This window comes from Capricornis sumatraensis, chromosome 12 (assembly GCF_032405125.1).
Source record: "Capricornis sumatraensis isolate serow.1 chromosome 12, serow.2, whole genome shotgun sequence".
Lineage (NCBI taxonomy): Eukaryota > Metazoa > Chordata > Mammalia > Artiodactyla > Bovidae > Capricornis > Capricornis sumatraensis.
Genome location: NC_091080.1, coordinates 25,448,048 through 25,465,682, shown reverse-complemented (window position 1 = coordinate 25,465,682; position 17,635 = coordinate 25,448,048). Strand labels below are relative to the sequence as shown.

The 17,635-nt window shown below is 43.9% G+C and overlaps 1 protein-coding gene and 2 non-coding genes across 4 annotated transcripts; all 3 read left to right on the top strand.

The window, feature by feature from the left end:
* The first annotated feature begins 10,660 nt into the window (after nucleotides 1-10,660).
* Nucleotides 10,661-14,530, top strand: TPT1 (tumor protein, translationally-controlled 1). 2 transcript variants are annotated; one of them, XR_011145774.1, is made up of 7 exons: nucleotides 10,661-10,811; nucleotides 11,050-11,123; nucleotides 11,684-11,874; nucleotides 12,235-12,340; nucleotides 13,131-13,247; nucleotides 14,016-14,195; nucleotides 14,284-14,527. XR_011145774.1 is itself a non-coding variant. In XM_068984213.1 (6 exons), exons 1-6 carry the CDS (start codon nucleotides 10,784-10,786, stop codon nucleotides 14,016-14,018), a joined length of 519 nt encoding a protein of 172 aa, XP_068840314.1. In that variant the 5' UTR covers nucleotides 10,661-10,783; the 3' UTR covers nucleotides 14,019-14,530. The 2 variants fall into 2 exon arrangements, 1 of the variants encoding a protein (XP_068840314.1); XM_068984213.1 differs by having other exon boundaries at nucleotides 14,016-14,530.
* On the top strand, nucleotides 13,817-13,946 carry LOC138089385 (small nucleolar RNA SNORA31). Its single transcript, XR_011145810.1, has one exon. It is a non-coding gene; the product is annotated as a small nucleolar RNA SNORA31 (small nucleolar RNA).
* Nucleotides 14,531-14,981: 451 nt separating the features above from the next.
* On the top strand, nucleotides 14,982-15,109 carry LOC138089386 (small nucleolar RNA SNORA31). Its single transcript, XR_011145811.1, has one exon. It is a non-coding gene; the product is annotated as a small nucleolar RNA SNORA31 (small nucleolar RNA).
* The last annotated feature ends 2,526 nt before the right edge of the window (nucleotides 15,110-17,635 follow it).

Below are 17,635 nucleotides of genomic sequence, written 5' to 3'. Positions count from 1 at the left end.
AGATCCAAAGCAAAAATGAGAAAAATAAGGACAATGTAACGAATTTTTCACAGAATTAAATGTATTCAGTTTAGAGGATTACCCATTACTTAAGAGATTATGCCCTTTCATTTATGAAATGGCAATCACAGGCCACAGTCATGGTTATATTTTTAATGGTTTTATTGGCAAACTTATATTGAGATTCAAATTTCTTGGAAATTTTTTTTTTTTTTTTTGGCAGTGCCATGCAGCCCAGGCGTTGAACCTGGGCCACAGCAGAGAAAGAGTCCTAACCACCAGGAATCCCTTGTAAATGTTCTTAGTATATAAACTCCCAAAGTTTGGGAAGCACTGCACTATAATATTTTAATTGTAAAAGTAACGTACACGTGTTAAAGATTCTAACAGTACTACTGGGTATAAAATTAAAAATAAAACTCTAACTCTTCTCCACATTAACTCCAACCACAGTCTCCATAGTAATCACTATTAGTAATTTAATATGAAACATCTGAAAAATTGTTATATTTATGCAAACAGGTATATGTTCATTTCCTAGAGGGGACAGTGATACTACTACTTTGTAACATGATTTGTCCTAACGATGAGATTTTACTGCATTCAGGCCCTTTATTTTAAAACCCTAGATTTTCTTTGACCTTCTAAAATTGTATTGGGTTTCCTATTAAGTACTGAATTCCATGACTATTATGGGAAGGGGTGGGCAGACAGGCCGGATGCACCAGGCAAGGAAAGATCATGTAGAAAGAGGAGTAAGATGGCCAACAAATTAGTACTCTGGAAGGGAGGCGAAAGTAAGTATGGAAAAAACTCTACTATTGATTTGTTCATGTTCATTCATTCATTCATAATGAAAAAGGGCTTACACATCTGTGAGGCAAGATGGAGAAACTGAGGGAAAAGTCAGCCACTGTTTCACAGCCATTAAATATTCCTCTGACGTTATTCTGTGCTCTATATCCTCCTTCCACTCCCAGGAGGAAATGACAACCCACTCCAGTATTCTCGCCTAAAAATTCCCATGGACAGAGGAGCCTGGTGGGCTACAGTCCACGGGGCCGCAAAGAGGTGACTGAGTACACGCTCATGCCAGCAAACACAGAAATGCCAACATGGCTATGACTGAGACTGCTTATTCTTTCAGCTCCTTATCAATTTCCCAACCAGTGTGAAGAATATATTTCCTGATCACTCTGGGAGCTGAGTGTTCTGTGATCAAGTTCTGGAAAAAAGACAAAAGAAGTGACTTGTGCAACTGCTGAGTCAGGCCCTAGACGGAAGGAGTAGACACTCCAATTTCTGTTTAATAATCCCTTTCTTACAGAAATGTGGATATGGATGATGTTTTTACCTGAATGGGTATCAGTGAGGAGGGTGGATAAACCTCTGGAATGAGATAAAGGTGGATCAAGAAGACTTCAGTTTACCTGTAATATTTTTTTTTAAAAAACTTTAAGTAAATATGAAAACTGTTAGCCACTATTCATTGTGGTTGTGTGGGTACCTGAATATATATTTTTAAAAATTCTTTGTGCATCTCCATGTTTTCCAATTTGTAGATGTATAATTTTAAAATAAATTATAGTACATTCATCAGTTGGACTATTTATAATAATTTTAGATGACATTTTAGATAAATAGCTACTGATATGAGGAAATATTCATAATAAATAAAAAATACTTGAACAATTTTCTGATAGACCTAAGAGAGATTAAGAATGGGAAAGTTGGAGTTACCCAGTTAGCTCACTGATTAGCCCAATAATGTTTTACTAGATATTTTCAAAAATCCAGCCTAAATATAATTAAAAGTAGTTTCAACCAAGAGGTCTTTGAATTGGCTTGTTAACAGATCTCTTCTCTTAGAGCAAGCCTAAAACAAAAGAGACTTATGCCCTAAGTCTGATAGAGAAGTTGCTTTAACATCAGTAGGATCCCACCCAACCACCCCCTTTTTATAAATCTATAAACTGAGAATATTAACATGCCACTAATAGCTATAGGTGGCTTCTTCTGTGGTTTATAAATACTCTATAATGTATATTATTATTTTTATAATCAGAACAAAGTTCTATTTTTCAAAGCAAAAAGAAATATCCAAATGCCTAAAACTATCTTAAATTTTAGTGATCATTTTACATTCATCAAAAACACCAATGGATTATGGCCGAGTCCCTTTGCTGTTCACCTAAAACTATCACAACATTGTCAATCGACTGTACTCCAACACAAAATAAAAAGTTAAAAAAAAAAACCCAAAACAATAGAAGTTACACTAGTTATGTCACTTGCTTTCACTTAAGAGGACAGGAATCTGTACTCTCAGCTAGGCCTAGATGTTGCTAGGAGCTGGCGTTGATATTCTCCTGTTAAGCATAAGGAGTCTCACAAAACAGAAGGCGACAAGATCCCTGTCCAAAAGGGTGCCAGAGTCAAAAATAAGTGTTCACCAAATCTTGGGACACGTACCACTAAAACTGCACAGTTGATGCTGCCAAGAAATATATCTGAAGAGAAAATTTGCCTAAATCAAAGGATTTCAAACCTCTTGGGCCTAGATCCACATGAAAAAATACATCTTATGTTGAGATCCAATACATATACATGCGTATAAATTTAAAACAAAAGTTCCATGAAACAATGCTCATCTTTACTACATGTGATTCTATTTTCTTTTGTATCTTATTTCATTTTTAATAAAGTTGGTCACTACTCACTAAATTGTTTCTCAATTCTCAGTTTGAAAAGCACTGTGATACCAGGTTTTGGACATATGCAAAATCCAATTAATTAACTGAAATAGAATTAGCCATAATCTAATTAAAGAGAAATGAAGAAGGGTTTCCCTGGTGATCCAGTGCTGAAGAATCCGCCCTGCAATGCAGGGGATATTGGTTCCATCCCTGGTGCCACATGCTGTGGAGCAACTAAGCTCGTGCACCACAAATAACCGAGCCTGTGAGCTACAGCTACTGAGGCTGCACGCCACAACTACCGAAGCCCGCACACCTAGGGCCGACGCTTCCCCACGAGGAGAGCCGTCGCAACGAGAAGCCCATGAACCAAAACTAGAAAGTAGCCCCCGATCGCTGCAACTAGACAAAGCCTGTGCACAGCCACGAAGACCCAGCACAGCCAAAAATAAACAAATGATTTATAAAAAGAGAGAGAAATGAAGAAAGCTTCATCTCATCCATTCATTCATCAAGAATTATCAAGGGAGGCTCTGTTCTGAGAGCTGGGGTTAGCGAAATAATGTCCCCCACCTCACAGAGCTTTCATTATAGGACTCTGTGGCCCAATAAAGTTACTAGCCATGGATACTTACACTCAAATTAATTAAGGTGAAACAGAAGTAAACATTCGGTTGCACAGTCACACAAGCCACAGTTCAAGCGCACTTGCGGTCTGGTGGCTGTGGTGTTGGACACAGCAGATACAGAACATTTCCATTGTCACATCAAGTTCTTTTGGACAGTTCCGCCCTAAAGCAAAGAAACATAAGCTAGGATGTACTCCTGTGGCCATTTCTCTCTACCAGCTGCTTGCAAGACGGATGTAATGGCTGGAGTTCCAGCACCTATTATAGACCATACGGATGATGGAGAAGAAAGGAAGAGCCTGGGTCTGCGAAGCCGATGAAGACACCACGGCTTCATAATTTCAGTCTGACTGCACCCCTCAACAATGAAAAAATGTTGCCTGCCACATCAGTAATCAAAGGATGCTGAAGTCCTCAAGCCACTACAGCCACCTTGCACAGTGAACCTGGAGTGAACTCAGAATGGAGACAAACAGCTGTCAAGCCCTCAGCCACTGCAGCAGCAGCACCAGCCCGCCTCCCCACCACCGCCCCACCCAATGATATACCCCGTGGAGACTCAGGATGAGAAATCAGGAGACAGGCCCCAGATAGCTGAGGCATGTATCAAAGGAATGATTTCAGTGAACCCAGACTCTCGCATCTTCCCATACAAAGAAAAGCTCCTTGCCTTAACTTCAGATACTTGGTTATCTTTAGCTAACATTAATCTTTTGATGTTCCCACTACCTGGTCTTTGTTGTAAGAACTCTTATCTACCCTGGCTCCTGCTTATTTAACTTATATGCAGAGTACATCACGTGAAATGCAAGGCTGGATGAAGCACAAGCTGGAATCAAGGCTGCCAGGAGAAGTATAAATAATCTCAGATATGCAGGTGACACCACCCTTATGGCAGAAAGTGAAGAGGAACTAAAAAGCCTCTTGATGAAAGTGAAAGTGGAGAGTGAAAAAGTTGGCTTAAAGCTCAACATTCAGAAAACTAAGATCATGGCATCTGGTCCCATCACTTCATGGCAAATAGATGGGGAAACAGTGGAAACAATGTCAGACTTTATTTTCTTGGGCTCCAAAATCATTGCAGATGGTGACTGCAGTCATGAAATTAAAAGACACTGGCTCCTTGGAAGAAAAGCTATGACCAACCCAGACCACATATTTAAAAGCAGAGACATTACTTTGCTGACAAAGGTTCATCTAGTCAAAGTTATGGTTTTTCCAATCATCATGTACAAATGTGAGAGTTGGACTATAAAGAAGGATGAGTGCCAAAGAATAATGCTTTTGAATTGTGGTGTTGGAGAAGACTCTTGAAAGTCCTTGGACTTTAAGAAGACCAAATCAGTCAATCCTAAAGGAAATCAGTCCTGAATATTCATTGGAAGGTCTGATGCTGAAGCAGAAACTCCAATACTTTGGCCACCAGATGGGAAGAACTGACTCATTGGAAAAGATCCTGATGCTGGGAAAGATTGAAGGCAGGAGAAGGGGAATGTGAGCTTTCCCATAAAAAGAAAAGCTCCACTTCCTTGAGATACTTGGTTATCTTTAGCTAACACTAATCTTTTGATATTGCCACTACTTGGTCTTTGTTGTAAGAACTCCTACCTATCTTGCTGCTAAGTCACTTCAGTCGTGTCTGATTCTGTGTGACCCCATAGACGGCAGCCCACCAGGCTCCCTGTCCCTGGGATTCTCCAGGCAAGAATACTGGAGTGGGTTGCCATTTCCTTCTCCAACACATGAGAGCGAAAAGTCAAAGTGAAGTCACTCAGTCGTGTCCGACTCTTAGTGACCCCATGGACTGCAGCCCACCAGGCTCCTCCATCCATGGGATTCTCCAGGCAAGAGTACTGGAGTGGGCTGCTGCTGCCATTGCCTGGCTCCTGCTTATTTAACTTATATGCAGAATACATCACATGAAATGCCAGGAGGATGAGATGGTTCAATGGCACTACCAACTCGATGGACATGAGTTTGAGCAAACTCCAGGAGTTGGTGATGGACAGGGAAGCCTGCAGGCCATGGGGTCGCAAAGAATCAGACACAACTGAGCGACTGAACTGAGCTGATCCTGCCTCCTCCCTTACTTCTTTGGAGCAGACTGTTAGAACTATATGAGACGTTGTGTCCCAGGCTTAAGCTCTCAGTTTAGTTGGCCAAGTAAAACCTAATTCTTAGCTTTCAGGTTCTGCTTTTTTTTTTTTTGTCGATACCGTTGATTTTTTTTTTTTATAAGAAAGAATAAACTCTTATGTGCTTAAGCCATGTAGTCAATCCCTAGCTAAAAAATGAGGACCCCATGAGCTGCTTTTTTCATGTGAGTACTTGTGTAAAGAGATCAAAAGACATTGTCTTTGAAACCTCTTTAATTGCAAGAGATGCCAAACTATAAAATTTGGGACAATCTTAGATTTGTTAGAAATCACTGCTTTAAGGAATGAAATGTAATAAAAACATTCAAATGATGTCTAAGTAAAAGCCAATTAGCTGGAATAAAAGTCAAATCGTCACAGTTTTGTCAGTGGCTTGTAAGTGGTGCCTAATCTTCTCGAAACTATTGGTATCACTGGTGTTCTAAGCAGGTATTTTCAAGGTACAACATAGATTTTGTAGACCATAAGATGGAGTTTAAAAAATATTCTGAAATTTAAATCGAATTTTCAAAAGATTTTATTTTTTAGAATTATCTAGTCACAGAATTATCATTACCTACCAAATATGACCCTGAGATTGAAATCTTTTATGGACACAAGTTGAATTCTTTCAGGAATCCACTATGACTGTTGTGAGTTAATAGAAGACAGTCTTTAGCACAGTCTCAGTATGTGTGCTAAGTCGCTCAGCAGTGTCAGACTCTTTGCAACCCTGAGGACTGCCAGGGATTTTGCTATCCCTAGGATTTTTCCGCAAAAATACTGGAGTGGGTTGCCATTTCTTGCTCCAGGGACTCTTCCCAACTCAGGAATCTAATCTGTGTCTCCTGCACTGGCAGGCAGATTCTTGACCAAAGTCACCTAGAAATCCTTTTAGTACAATATACAATGTCTAAATCCTCCAAATATTTCCAAATAAAATAGGGTTAATCCAACAACACAAGAGAAGACTCTACACATGGACTTCACCAGATGGTCAACACAGAAATCAGATTGATTATATTCTTTGCAGCCAAAGATGGAGAAGCTCTATACAGTCAACAAAAATAAGACCAGGAGCTGACTGTGGCTCAGATCATGAACTCCTTATTACCAAATTCAGACTGAAATTGAAGAAAGTAGGGAAAACCGCTAGACCATTCAGGTGTGACTTATATCAAATCCCTTATGATTATACTGTAGAAGTCAGAAATAGATTTAAGGGCCTAGATCTGATAGATAGAGTGCCTGATGAACTATGGAATGAGGTTCGTGACACTGTACAGGAGACAGGGATCAAGACCATCCCCATTGAAAAGAAATGTGAAAAAGCAAAATGGCTATCTGGGGAGGCCTTACAAATAGCTGTGAAAAGCAGAGAGGCGAAAAGCAAAGGAGAAAAGGAAAGATATAAGCATCTGAATGCAGAGTTCCAAAGAATAGCAAGAAGAGATAAGAAAGCCTTCCTCAGCTATCAGTGCAAAGAAATAGAGGAAAACAACAGAATGGGAAAGACTAGAGATCTCTTCAAGAAAATCAGAGATACCAAGGGATCATTTCATGCAAAGATGGGGTCAATAAAGGACAGAAATGGTATGGACCTAACAGAAGCAGAAGATATTAAGAAGAGGTGGCAAGAATACACAGAACTGTACAAAAAAGATCTTCACGACCCAGATAATCATGATGATGTGATCACTAATCTAGAGCCAGACATCTTGGAATGGGAAGTCAAGTGGGCCTTAGAAAGCATCACTATGAACAAAGCTAGTGGAGGTGATGGAATTCCAGTTGAGCTGTTTCAAATCCTGAAAGATGATGCTGTGAAAGTGCTGCACTCAATATGCCAGCAAATTTGGAAAACTCCGCAGTGGCCATAGGACTGGAAAAGGCCAGTTTTCATTCCAATTCCAAAGAAAGGCAACACAAAAGAATGCTCAAACTACTGCACAATTGCACTCATCTCACATGCTAGTAAAGTAATGCTCAAAATTCTCCAAGCCAGGCTTCAGCAATACCTGAACCGTGAACTCCCTGATGTTCAAGCTGGTTTTAGAAAAGGCAGAGGAACCAGAGATCAAATTGCCAACATCCGCTGGATCATGAAAAAAACAAGAGAGTTCCAGAAAAACATCTATTTCTGCTTTATTGACTATGCCAAAGCCTTTGACTGTGTGGATCACAATAAACTGTAGAAAATTCTGAAAGAGATGGGCATACCAGACCACCTGACCTGCCTCTTGAGAAATCTGTATTCAGGTCAGGAAGCAACAGTTAGAACTGGACATGGAACAGACTGGTTCCAAATAGGAAAAGGAGTACGTCAAGGCTGTATATTGTCACCCTGCTTATTTAACTTATATGCAGAGTACATCATGAGAAATGCTGGGCTGGAAGAAACACAAGCTGGAATCAAGATTGCCGGGAGAAATCTCAATAACCTCAGATATGCAGGTGACACCACCCTTATGGCAGAAAGTGAAGAGGAGCTAAAAAGCCTCTTGATCAAAGTGAAAGAGGAGAGCAAAAAAGTGGGCTTAAAGCTCAACATGCAGAAAATGAAGATCATGGCATCCTGTCCCATCACTTCATGGGAAATAGATGGGGAAACAGTGGAAACAGTGTCAGACTTTACTTTTTGGGCTCCAAAATCACTACAGATGGTGATTGCAGCCATGAAATTAAAAGACGCTTACTCCTTGGAAGGAAAGTTATGACCAACCTAGATAGCATATTCAAAAGCAGAGACATTACTTTGCCGATTAAGGTCCGTCTAGTTAAGGCTATGGTTTTTCCTGTGGTCATGTATGGATGTGAGAGTTGGACTGTGAAGGCTGAGCGCTGAAGAATTGATGCTTTTGAACTGTGGTGTTGGAGAAGACTCTTGAGAGTCCCTTGGACTGCAAGGAGATCCAACCAGTCCATTCTGAAGGAGATCAACCCTGGGATTTCTTTGGAAGGAATGATGCTGAAGCTGAAGCTCCAGTACTTTGGCCACCTCATGGGAAGAGCTGACTCCTTGGAAAAGACTCTGATGCTGGGAGTGATTGGGGGCAGGAGAAGGGGACAACTGAGGATGAGATGGCTGGATGGCATCACAGACTCGATGGACCTGAGTCTGAGTGAACTCCGGGAGTTGGTGATGGACAGGGAGGCCTGGTGTGCTGCAATTCATGGGGTCGCAAAGAGTCTGACACAACTGAGCAACTGAACTGAACTGAACTGAATGGAATAGTTTCAGGAGTATTTTGAAAAGCAATAAAATTGGAAAGAATTATGCACCCAAGGTCAACCAATATTTACTGATAACCTATTGAGGATGCTAGTCATTTTTCATTATCTTATTTAACTTCCCCAAACTCTTTAACTCACAAAAATTGCATTCTATGCTCAGACTTAGGGAGTCTGACTTTCCCAAAGCCACAGGACAAGCACTAGATAAACCCAAGATTTCAGGCTAGGCTGCTTTGATTCTAATCTCTTCAGTTTTCTTTTTCTCTGTGGCTGTCTTACAAAACTTGGGGGGGGCGGGCAGTTTTTAATTGAACATAAACCAGAAAAGGAGTAGAGGGAAAAATGTTTGACGGTACTGTATGAGTGATGGGAATGGTTCTGAATAATTTGAAAAGTTAAAGTTGAGGAAAATAATTAACTTGTGATATGCCTGGGATAACAGTGTTCCATTCACACATCTCAGAAATAATCAGGGTTTCCGCGATCCTTAGTGGACCATTTATCAGAAGATGTCAGTGTGTTTTCAAATCCCCTTCATTCCAGTTTTAGCCTTTTTTCAGGTATCCACAGGGTCCCCTGGGCGTGTCCAGTAGCCCCAGACCCCTTCTTCCAGGGAGGATCCCTTTTCCCGGCTCCTTTTCATTTTGACTCCTCCATCACTGACTCGTGCCCTACTCTTTCACAACAGTTGCCCTCCCTTATTCTGTGGAATACTTTATTGTTGCATATGGGGATGTTTGTTATAACTGCCCGATTTTTTATTTACCAGAATGAAGTTTTCTGTGAGGGTTGAACTGGATTTAACTTGTTCAAAGTTGGGACCTCTGTGCTAGGGACACAGCAGAGCACAAATATATTTGTGGGATGGAAGAATCTCTCCGGTTTCATACCCATTTGCCTTTAAACCAAAGATGTCACGAAACCGGTTTTTGTTTTTTTTTTTTTAGTACCGAATAACTGAGTTTAAAGTCCAAATAAAATTTGGGCAGGTGTAAAGCTCCTTCTCTGTATGTTTAACCTTCTAGCTCCTGGGTTATTATCTGTACTACACTTTATATTTTTTAAATTAATGTATTTCAACTACACTTTAGAGTGACAATACATCCTTTTTTCAAACAAAGGACTTAATTCTAGACCAAGAGCAAAACAGAAACAGGAATATTCTTTACCTGCCTTAGGAACCACAAGCTTTCACATATGCGACCAAACTGAGAAACAGGAAAGCTGTGCAAACTTCCTTGACAGCCTCCTTCCTTCTCAAGCCCCCTTCCAGACTCTACGCCCCCCACGATCATTCCCAGGGGGCTGGCAGGCCAAGGTGGGTCCCACAGACCGGACTTGGCTCCGCCCCACAAAAGAATCCAGGAACTCGAAGTGGGGCAGCCCTGGGACAAGCGCTGAAAAGTTCTCTAAGGTCCTCGGAGATCACAGGGGCTGGTCACAAGCCAAGTCCTCTGCCCTCATCGTCAAGGGAACCCTCCGTAAACGCAAAGTCCTTCACAGCAGCTGACGCTTTCAGTTCCCAGAAACAGCGGGAGCTTGCGCGGCACCAGGCCTGGGGCGGAAACTTGAGATTTCATCTAAGCCCCACCCGGGCCTGGCACCTACCAGGGCCGACCCTGAGGCGCCGCCTCCACCACTCAGAGCCGGGCAGCGCCTTCCTCCCTTCTCGCGCGCGCTCCTCACCTACCATTCCTCTCCCTCGCGCCGTCAGGCATTTTCCCTCCGCCCCACCCCCTCCTCCGCCTTCCCCTTTCCCAGGGTCGCCCGGCGAGCCCGTGGGGAACGCGCGGTCCTGTACCCCGGGGCCAAGTCCCCGGATGCGCCCCTCCCCTCCCCCACGGCCCGCACTGCGGCCCCGCCCCTCGCGCAGCTTGCGTGATGCGTCACCGCTCGCGGCGCTTCCGGAGGCGCTGCGTGCGATGACGTAGGGGGACGTGCCCTCTATATGAGGTCGGGGAGCGGCAGAGTCGGCCTTTTCCGCCCGCTCCCCCCTCCCCCCGAGCGCCGCTCTGGCCGCACTGCGCTCGCTCTGAGCTCCGGGCTCCTGCTAAGCCAGCGCCGCTGTCGCCTCCCTCCAGTCGCCATCATGATCATCTACCGGGACCTCATTAGCCGTGAGTTGGGACTGCACTGCCCCTCACACGGCGCGCAGGGCACGCGGCGGCATATGGGTGGAGGAGGGGGGCCGGCCGCCGCCGCCGCCGCCGCCGCTGTCGTGGGTCTGAGGAGGGGCGCTGCTTAGGGGCGCGCGCCGGGGCCCGGGGCGCCCGGGGAGGGGCGGCGCGGCGCGGGAAATGGCGCCCGCTCCGGCCGCGGGCGCCTCGTGACGGGCGGGTCTGTGTCCCCGAGCAGATGACGAGATGTTCTCCGACATCTACAAGATCCGGGAGGTCGCGGACGGGCTGTGTCTGGAGGTGGAGGGGAAGGTGAGTCGGCCGGGCCGGGGCCGGGGCCGTGGCGCAGGGGGGAGGCGAGGCCAGGCCGGGCGGGCTCGGGTTTCCGCCGCTCCCCCGCCCGAGGTTGTGCAATCCTCCCCGTTGCCTCCTGGCGGAGGAGACTCTCTTTCCGGGCTCGGGTTTTTCTAGAAAACTGGAGGCGGAGCTGTGCCTGGAAATAGGTCCGCCGCTTCGACGCCCATCCTCCCTCCCAGGCGGTCCGGGACAGACAGGTTATCTCCTGTTTGGGCGACCCAAGCATTTTAGCGTCTGCCCGGTTTTTCTTTGCTCAGCAACCCGACAGCCCATGCAAAACTTGCACTGTGTTGTAAATGACCCCTTTGTCGTTTGGGCCAACGAAGAGTTGTTGAACTGAGGTGTTTCAGGAGAACGAAGGGCATAGATTCCCCCCCCACCCCGTAGTGTTCGTGGTTTTCAACGAGAATTAAGTGTTGAGGGATGACGGATGAAAGAGCTGGCAGCATAGATTCTTGGATGCGTTTATGGTAAGGTCGAGGATGTGTTAGCGACTAAACTTTTTCTTAATGCAGATGGTCAGTAGGACAGAGGGTAACATCGATGACTCGCTCATTGGTGGAAATGCCTCCGCTGAAGGCCCCGAGGGCGAAGGTACCGAAAGCACAGTAATCACTGGTGTCGATATTGTCATGAACCATCACTTGCAGGAAACCAGCTTCACAAAAGAAGCCTACAAGAAGTACATCAAAGATTACATGAAGTCGTAAGTGATACTGACACACCCAATTGATGTCTGAAAATCCTGTAGGATTTAGGGGTTGGTTTCGTTTGAGATTTTTAACAGCAGGCGTGCTTGTCAAAGGCTTTTTTCTATTGAAGAGCTCAGAAGGGGGGCTGCTTTTCTGTAAATATGAGAATACTGGAGGGTGCATTGTGGTTTTACTCTTTTTTATAATAGTCCTTTGGTACAGAATAAGCTGAGGTGAAATTCAAAGTTAGGAACAGTCTTAAAACATCCCTCATATGAGTTAGTAATCTCTGTGATATTTTGCTGGTTTCAGTTTGGAATTTTTACTGAATGGAAACTTTGCTCAGAACTGATTCATGTGTCGATGTGTTTTAGAATCAAAGGGAAACTTGAAGAACAGAGACCAGAAAGAGTAAAACCTTTTATGACAGGGGCTGCAGAACAAATCAAGCACATCCTTGCTAATTTCAAAAACTATCAGGTAAATAACTTTAAAATATTTGGATCAAAGGATTGTATAATTTTAACTGAGCAAAACATGAGTTACTTGATGAGCTTCTGATGTAATTAAGTTGGAGTTATTTTTCTGTGTTGTGAGCAGTTTAAATACTTAACAGATTTTATTTCAGCAGTCTGGGCTGTAGGGAGTTCCCTTCTCTGCTCCTAAGCAAGCATGTTTCCAGATCTTGTCTTCTGCTTCCAAAATCTTATTCTCGACTCAACATTTCCCAGTTCTTTGGAATTACTTGTGTACTCTGAAGTAGTCTTCTGGTTTTTTTTTTTTTTACAATACCAGTGTGTCTTGTTGCCACTGCAGCTCTTTCTGATCTGAGCTTGTCCTATTGAGAAGCTCCGGTGACTTTTCTTTTACTGACACAGCCTGGCTGTTTTGATGTTCCAGTTGTCACACATCCTCTGGCCATACGATGACTTCTCATGTGATGTGCTCTACTCGTTGGTGGCCCTGTGCTCTCTGTGCTTGACTATGTAAACAGCCTTGTTTGTAGGGTTTAGACTGAGATGTGTGGGGTTAGGTTTCCAGGGAGCTCAGAGCTCCTGGATTGCTCTGAACTCTTAACATTTGGTTATTAGCACTTTGCATGAACCGAAGTTTGATTAGTGAGCATTTTCCTCCTCATCAGAACTCATTAGTTGCTGACTAAATAGTGCCTTGATTAGATATTGGTGTTCGGAATCCTTTGATTTATTGTGTGTTTTGATCCAATGCATTCTTGTATAATCTAATTCTGGGTATTTGTTTGCTTCCTAAGTTCTTTATTGGTGAAAACATGAATCCAGATGGCATGGTTGCTCTGCTGGACTACCGTGAGGATGGTGTAACCCCATATATGATTTTCTTTAAGGATGGTTTAGAGATGGAAAAATGTGTAAGTATAAAGAAGTGTGTTGAAATCAGTCATGTAAAAATGGAGGTATTAACAACCTTTTAGCAAATAAACCACTTAGTGATAATTGGGGGCTGGTTGGAAAGGCCATGATGTTACTAGCTTTTAGTAAATAGAATTTAGAGCAGGCTGCTGACCCGATGGCCAGTTGCTTTAGTAAAATTAAATGAATGTCTGCTGCGCAAGGAATTGCTAAAGGAGAAATGAAGCCACTCATTTATCTTGGCTTTCAGCGGCTTCCGTGTAAATTGGGAGTAAGATAAATTTAAGGCTACACTAGGGAATGCCCTGTTGGTCCAGTGGTTAGGACTCTGGGCTGCCACTGCCAAGGGCCGGGGTTTAGTCCCGGGTTGGGAAGCTGAAATCCCACAAGCTGCTTGGTGCAAAAGCAATCTACCCTAAACAGGATCAGGGGCAGCAGTGACCAGGACTGTCAAAGGACAGTGCAGATGTCTTGCCAAAGGGATTAGTCAAAGAATGTGTGAGGTTTTTGTTGGAATAGGGTGGGTGGGCCTCCTCAGAATGACTTCTCTGATTTGGTAAGGATGGTTCTGCATCCACTGATAGACCTTGAACAGTCTGCAGTTGTTCCTTTGGTTTGCACTAGGATGCAACAGCAACATCCCCGCGCTTTCTGTCTGTCTCTGTGTGGCAGCTCGGATTGAATAGGGGAGTACATCTGAAGCTTAGAAACGGGAGATGCTTTCGTGCCAGAAAGGTGTGTTAATGGGCTCTTCCTTGTTTTCCCAGTAACAAAGTTGGCAGTTACTTTGGATCAATCACCTGTCGTCAAAACTGGCTGGCCACTGCTTTTCATCCACACCACACCAGGACTTAGACAGATGGGACTGATGTCATCTCGAGCTCTTCATTTGTTTTGAACGTTGATTTATTTGGAGCGGAGGCATTGTTTTTGAGAAAACGTGTCATGTAGGTTGTCTAAAAATAAAACACATTTAAACTCATTGGAAAGAATGCCTCTTAGTTTAATATGTCATATCTAAATCCATCCTTGTAGCCTTCCTGGAGCAGCTAGAGTCTGGTTGTAGCCTGCCACTAGAAAGCACCTTCAGATAACGTCTACAGTGAAACCACTTCCGGGACTTGGAATATGCAAGAATCAGAAGTAACTGAGTGTGGAGTAAAGGGAGAGACCATGCTCATGGCAGTGCCAACCAGCATTTGAAGTGGATTGCTTACACATTTCATCACCTACAAATGGAGGCGTTTACAAAAGAATAAAGAGAGACTTAACACAGTTGGAAGCAAAGTACTGTCTGAGCTTATTTTAGAGCTGAGTTCTAGAGAAATCTAGACATCTGGAATACTTTTGTCAAACTCCTTGGAACAGGGTTGACAGACTGACTCGCCCACCACCTGTTTTGTGGCTAAGGTGGTGCTTACATTTTTAAAGTGGTTCATGGTAGCTTATGGGACATGAGAAAAATAAAGTTTGTGTCCAGTTTTACTAGGACACTACCATGCCCTGTATTGGGTGGTATTGGCTGGTTCTGACATGGCTAGAACAGATGAGTGACAGGTCTAAGGGCCTCCTGCAAGCCCTGAGGTACCCACATGGCCCTTGATAGGAAAGATTGACAGGCCATTGTTGTAAAAGATGAAATTATAAATGGACTGTGGAGTAGTTGGTGGGCAGAGAGAAAAGCAAATGCTCTTGTTTTATCTGTAAAAAGATGTGGGTGTCAGAACATGAAAATGCATCTATTTGACAGACCTGAAGCAGTTTACTGTCTGCTAAGGTTTCCACTACAGATGCAAGAAAAACATCCTCGCGCTTTCCGCCTGTGATTGTGGCAGCTCAGATTGAATTGGGGAACACAGGGCAAAACTTGAAACCCTACAACCAGGTGACACCAAGAGTCCATGGTACGGTGCAGAGCCTCAGGTTGGTAGTGCCCCCTGGTGACAAGCCAAATGATTGGAAAGTGCAGGCATGCTGCGGGCAACTTTAAGCATTCTATTGTAAACTGCAGACAACGTGCCAGTGATCTAGGAGGCCACTTACCTCTGAAATGTACTAGCGGGAGAATTTTCAGGCAGGGCTCAGTGCTATGAAGGTGACAGGCGTGGTGGGAGAAGTAATATAAGCTGTGGCCTGACAGCGTGAGCGTGCATGGAAAAGGCTGAAAGAACAGGAATAGCAATATAGAGACTAGGAAGTGAAGAGAGGCCAGGTAGTTGCCTAAGAAGGCTTATATTGGATTGTTTTCTAGTTAGTGTCATCTGGGTTAAGATAACAGAATAACAGGTGTACACGTCAGAAGGCATGTGTTTTGTGTCACTGTCTAGTAAGGAAGCTGAAAAGGAAGGAGATTATGTGGGTATCTGGGAGCAAAGCATGCCAGGCAAGAGTAGCAAATTGAAGCAGAGTGTGGTTGAAAGGTTCAGGGGACAAGGTGGCCAGGATACTGGGCCCAAGATAGCAGGAGGACCTGAGCTAAAGAAGGAAGTGCACAGGAAAAGAGGAAACCACCCAGAAGCCCCAAGAGGGCTTTGTGTGGAAGGCTGATGTGATCTGATCTAAAGGGTCATTTTGGGTGCTGGGTGGCCAGGTAAAAAGCAGAACAGTGATGACTAATAACGAGAGTGGCTTAGTCTAAGCTGGTAATTGTACAGATGATTCAAAGGACGATTTGCTAAGGTGTTGAATGAGGTGAAAGATACAAGGGGGATGGCAAGTGTCTTGTCCTGATCATCTGGAAGAAAGGAGTTAACAGAAGACTGAGTACAGGAAATCAAGAGTGCAGTTCTGAACAGGCTAGAATGAGGGGCTGACTCACGTGAGTCAGGAAGAGAGCTGGAGAATTTGTCCAGAGATTCAGGTTGCCCACACTCTGAAGTAGGGCCTTCCTATGAAAACTTGGCAGAAATGGTATCAAGCAAAGCAGTAAACTAAGGGCAGATGCATCTTAATTGATGCATAGAATAAATTGAGATAGGCACAGATGCTCATATCTCAGAGCTATGGCAGCTTGATACAGAGATGCTGAGTGTGGTTCTGGGGTGCATGCTGTCTCTATTGAGGGCTCATTGCAAAAGAAATGCTGAATGCTGTTATCAATTGTGACCTATTTTTTCTATAGAAGAAATTTTCTCTGGATTTTGTTCGATTTGTGGAATCAGGTACTAGTGTAGGTACGTCTTTTCTAAAAGCAAAGTTGTCTAGAAGGATGTCTGCTGGGACAAGTGCATGACATTTGAAGCTAAAACAGTGAGGTCACCTAGATGGGATGGACTCAGCCCTCCAGTTCAGCATGATGAACCTAGAGAGTGATTATGAGGGAACTGCCTTTGATGGAAAACCAAGGGAAAGGCCGCCTGGAGGCCCCGTGGACAGCATTTTAGGAAGCAAGTCCACAGAGTTACATGTTGTAAATGGGTCAAGTAGGATGACAGAGTGGTAGACTTGGCAGGGGTTTCAGTTGTAGGGAAGAAAACTTGAGATTGGCTCAAGAGAAAAGCAAACTCAGGCAGCACGTTGCCTGTGAGAGGTAATAATTGAAGAAGCACATGTTTTTATTACGTGTGCATCTGCGTACACTATAGATATGTAAGTAACTCATCTGAGCCATTAGACGTGATTTTCTTAAAATCTGATTAGACGACTTCTCTGGTCCAGTGTCTTAAGACTCCACCCCCAATGCAAGGGGCCTGGATTCGATCCCTGGGCAGGGAACTTGATCCCATAAGCGATGTCTCCCGCTACTGTGAGGGCATGTTTTCAACTACCAGCAAATCTAATTTATTTTTTGAGAGCTTGTACATAGTGGGCTTCCCCGGTGGCCCAGACGTCTTACGGGAGTTCGAATGCCACAATTAAAGATCCCACATGCTGAAACTAAGACCCAGAGCAGCCACATAAATATTAAAAAAAAAAACTAATTAGATCACTAGTAAATATTGCATTGATATAAATTTCATCTGAACTGCAGGGTTTAGGGTTTAACCAATAACTACAACTACACTGGCAAAACTGCAAGAAGAGCAGCAAAAATCTCAACCAACTTGAAAAAACTGATAACAAAGCCTCCTTGTAAACTGACCATCTGCGTGCATGTGCTTGGAGCTGTGACCTGGGCTAGCAGCCAGGACCCTCTCGGTAACAGAATTTAAACCAGGGGACTTGAATTAACTCACACGACATCTTACTGACTGGTGACCTGCATTTAGGTCATACCATACAACTCTTAATTCTATGAGAAAAGTCTGGCTAATGACCCCCTCGTGGGCCACAAGCCTTTTCTTGCAAAAGCTCATTTTGTGGCAATCGGTGCCTGTTACCACAGACGTCCATAAGAACCGACGGCCCAACTTGCTGCTTTGGGGCTAGATTTATGACCCTCTGGGGC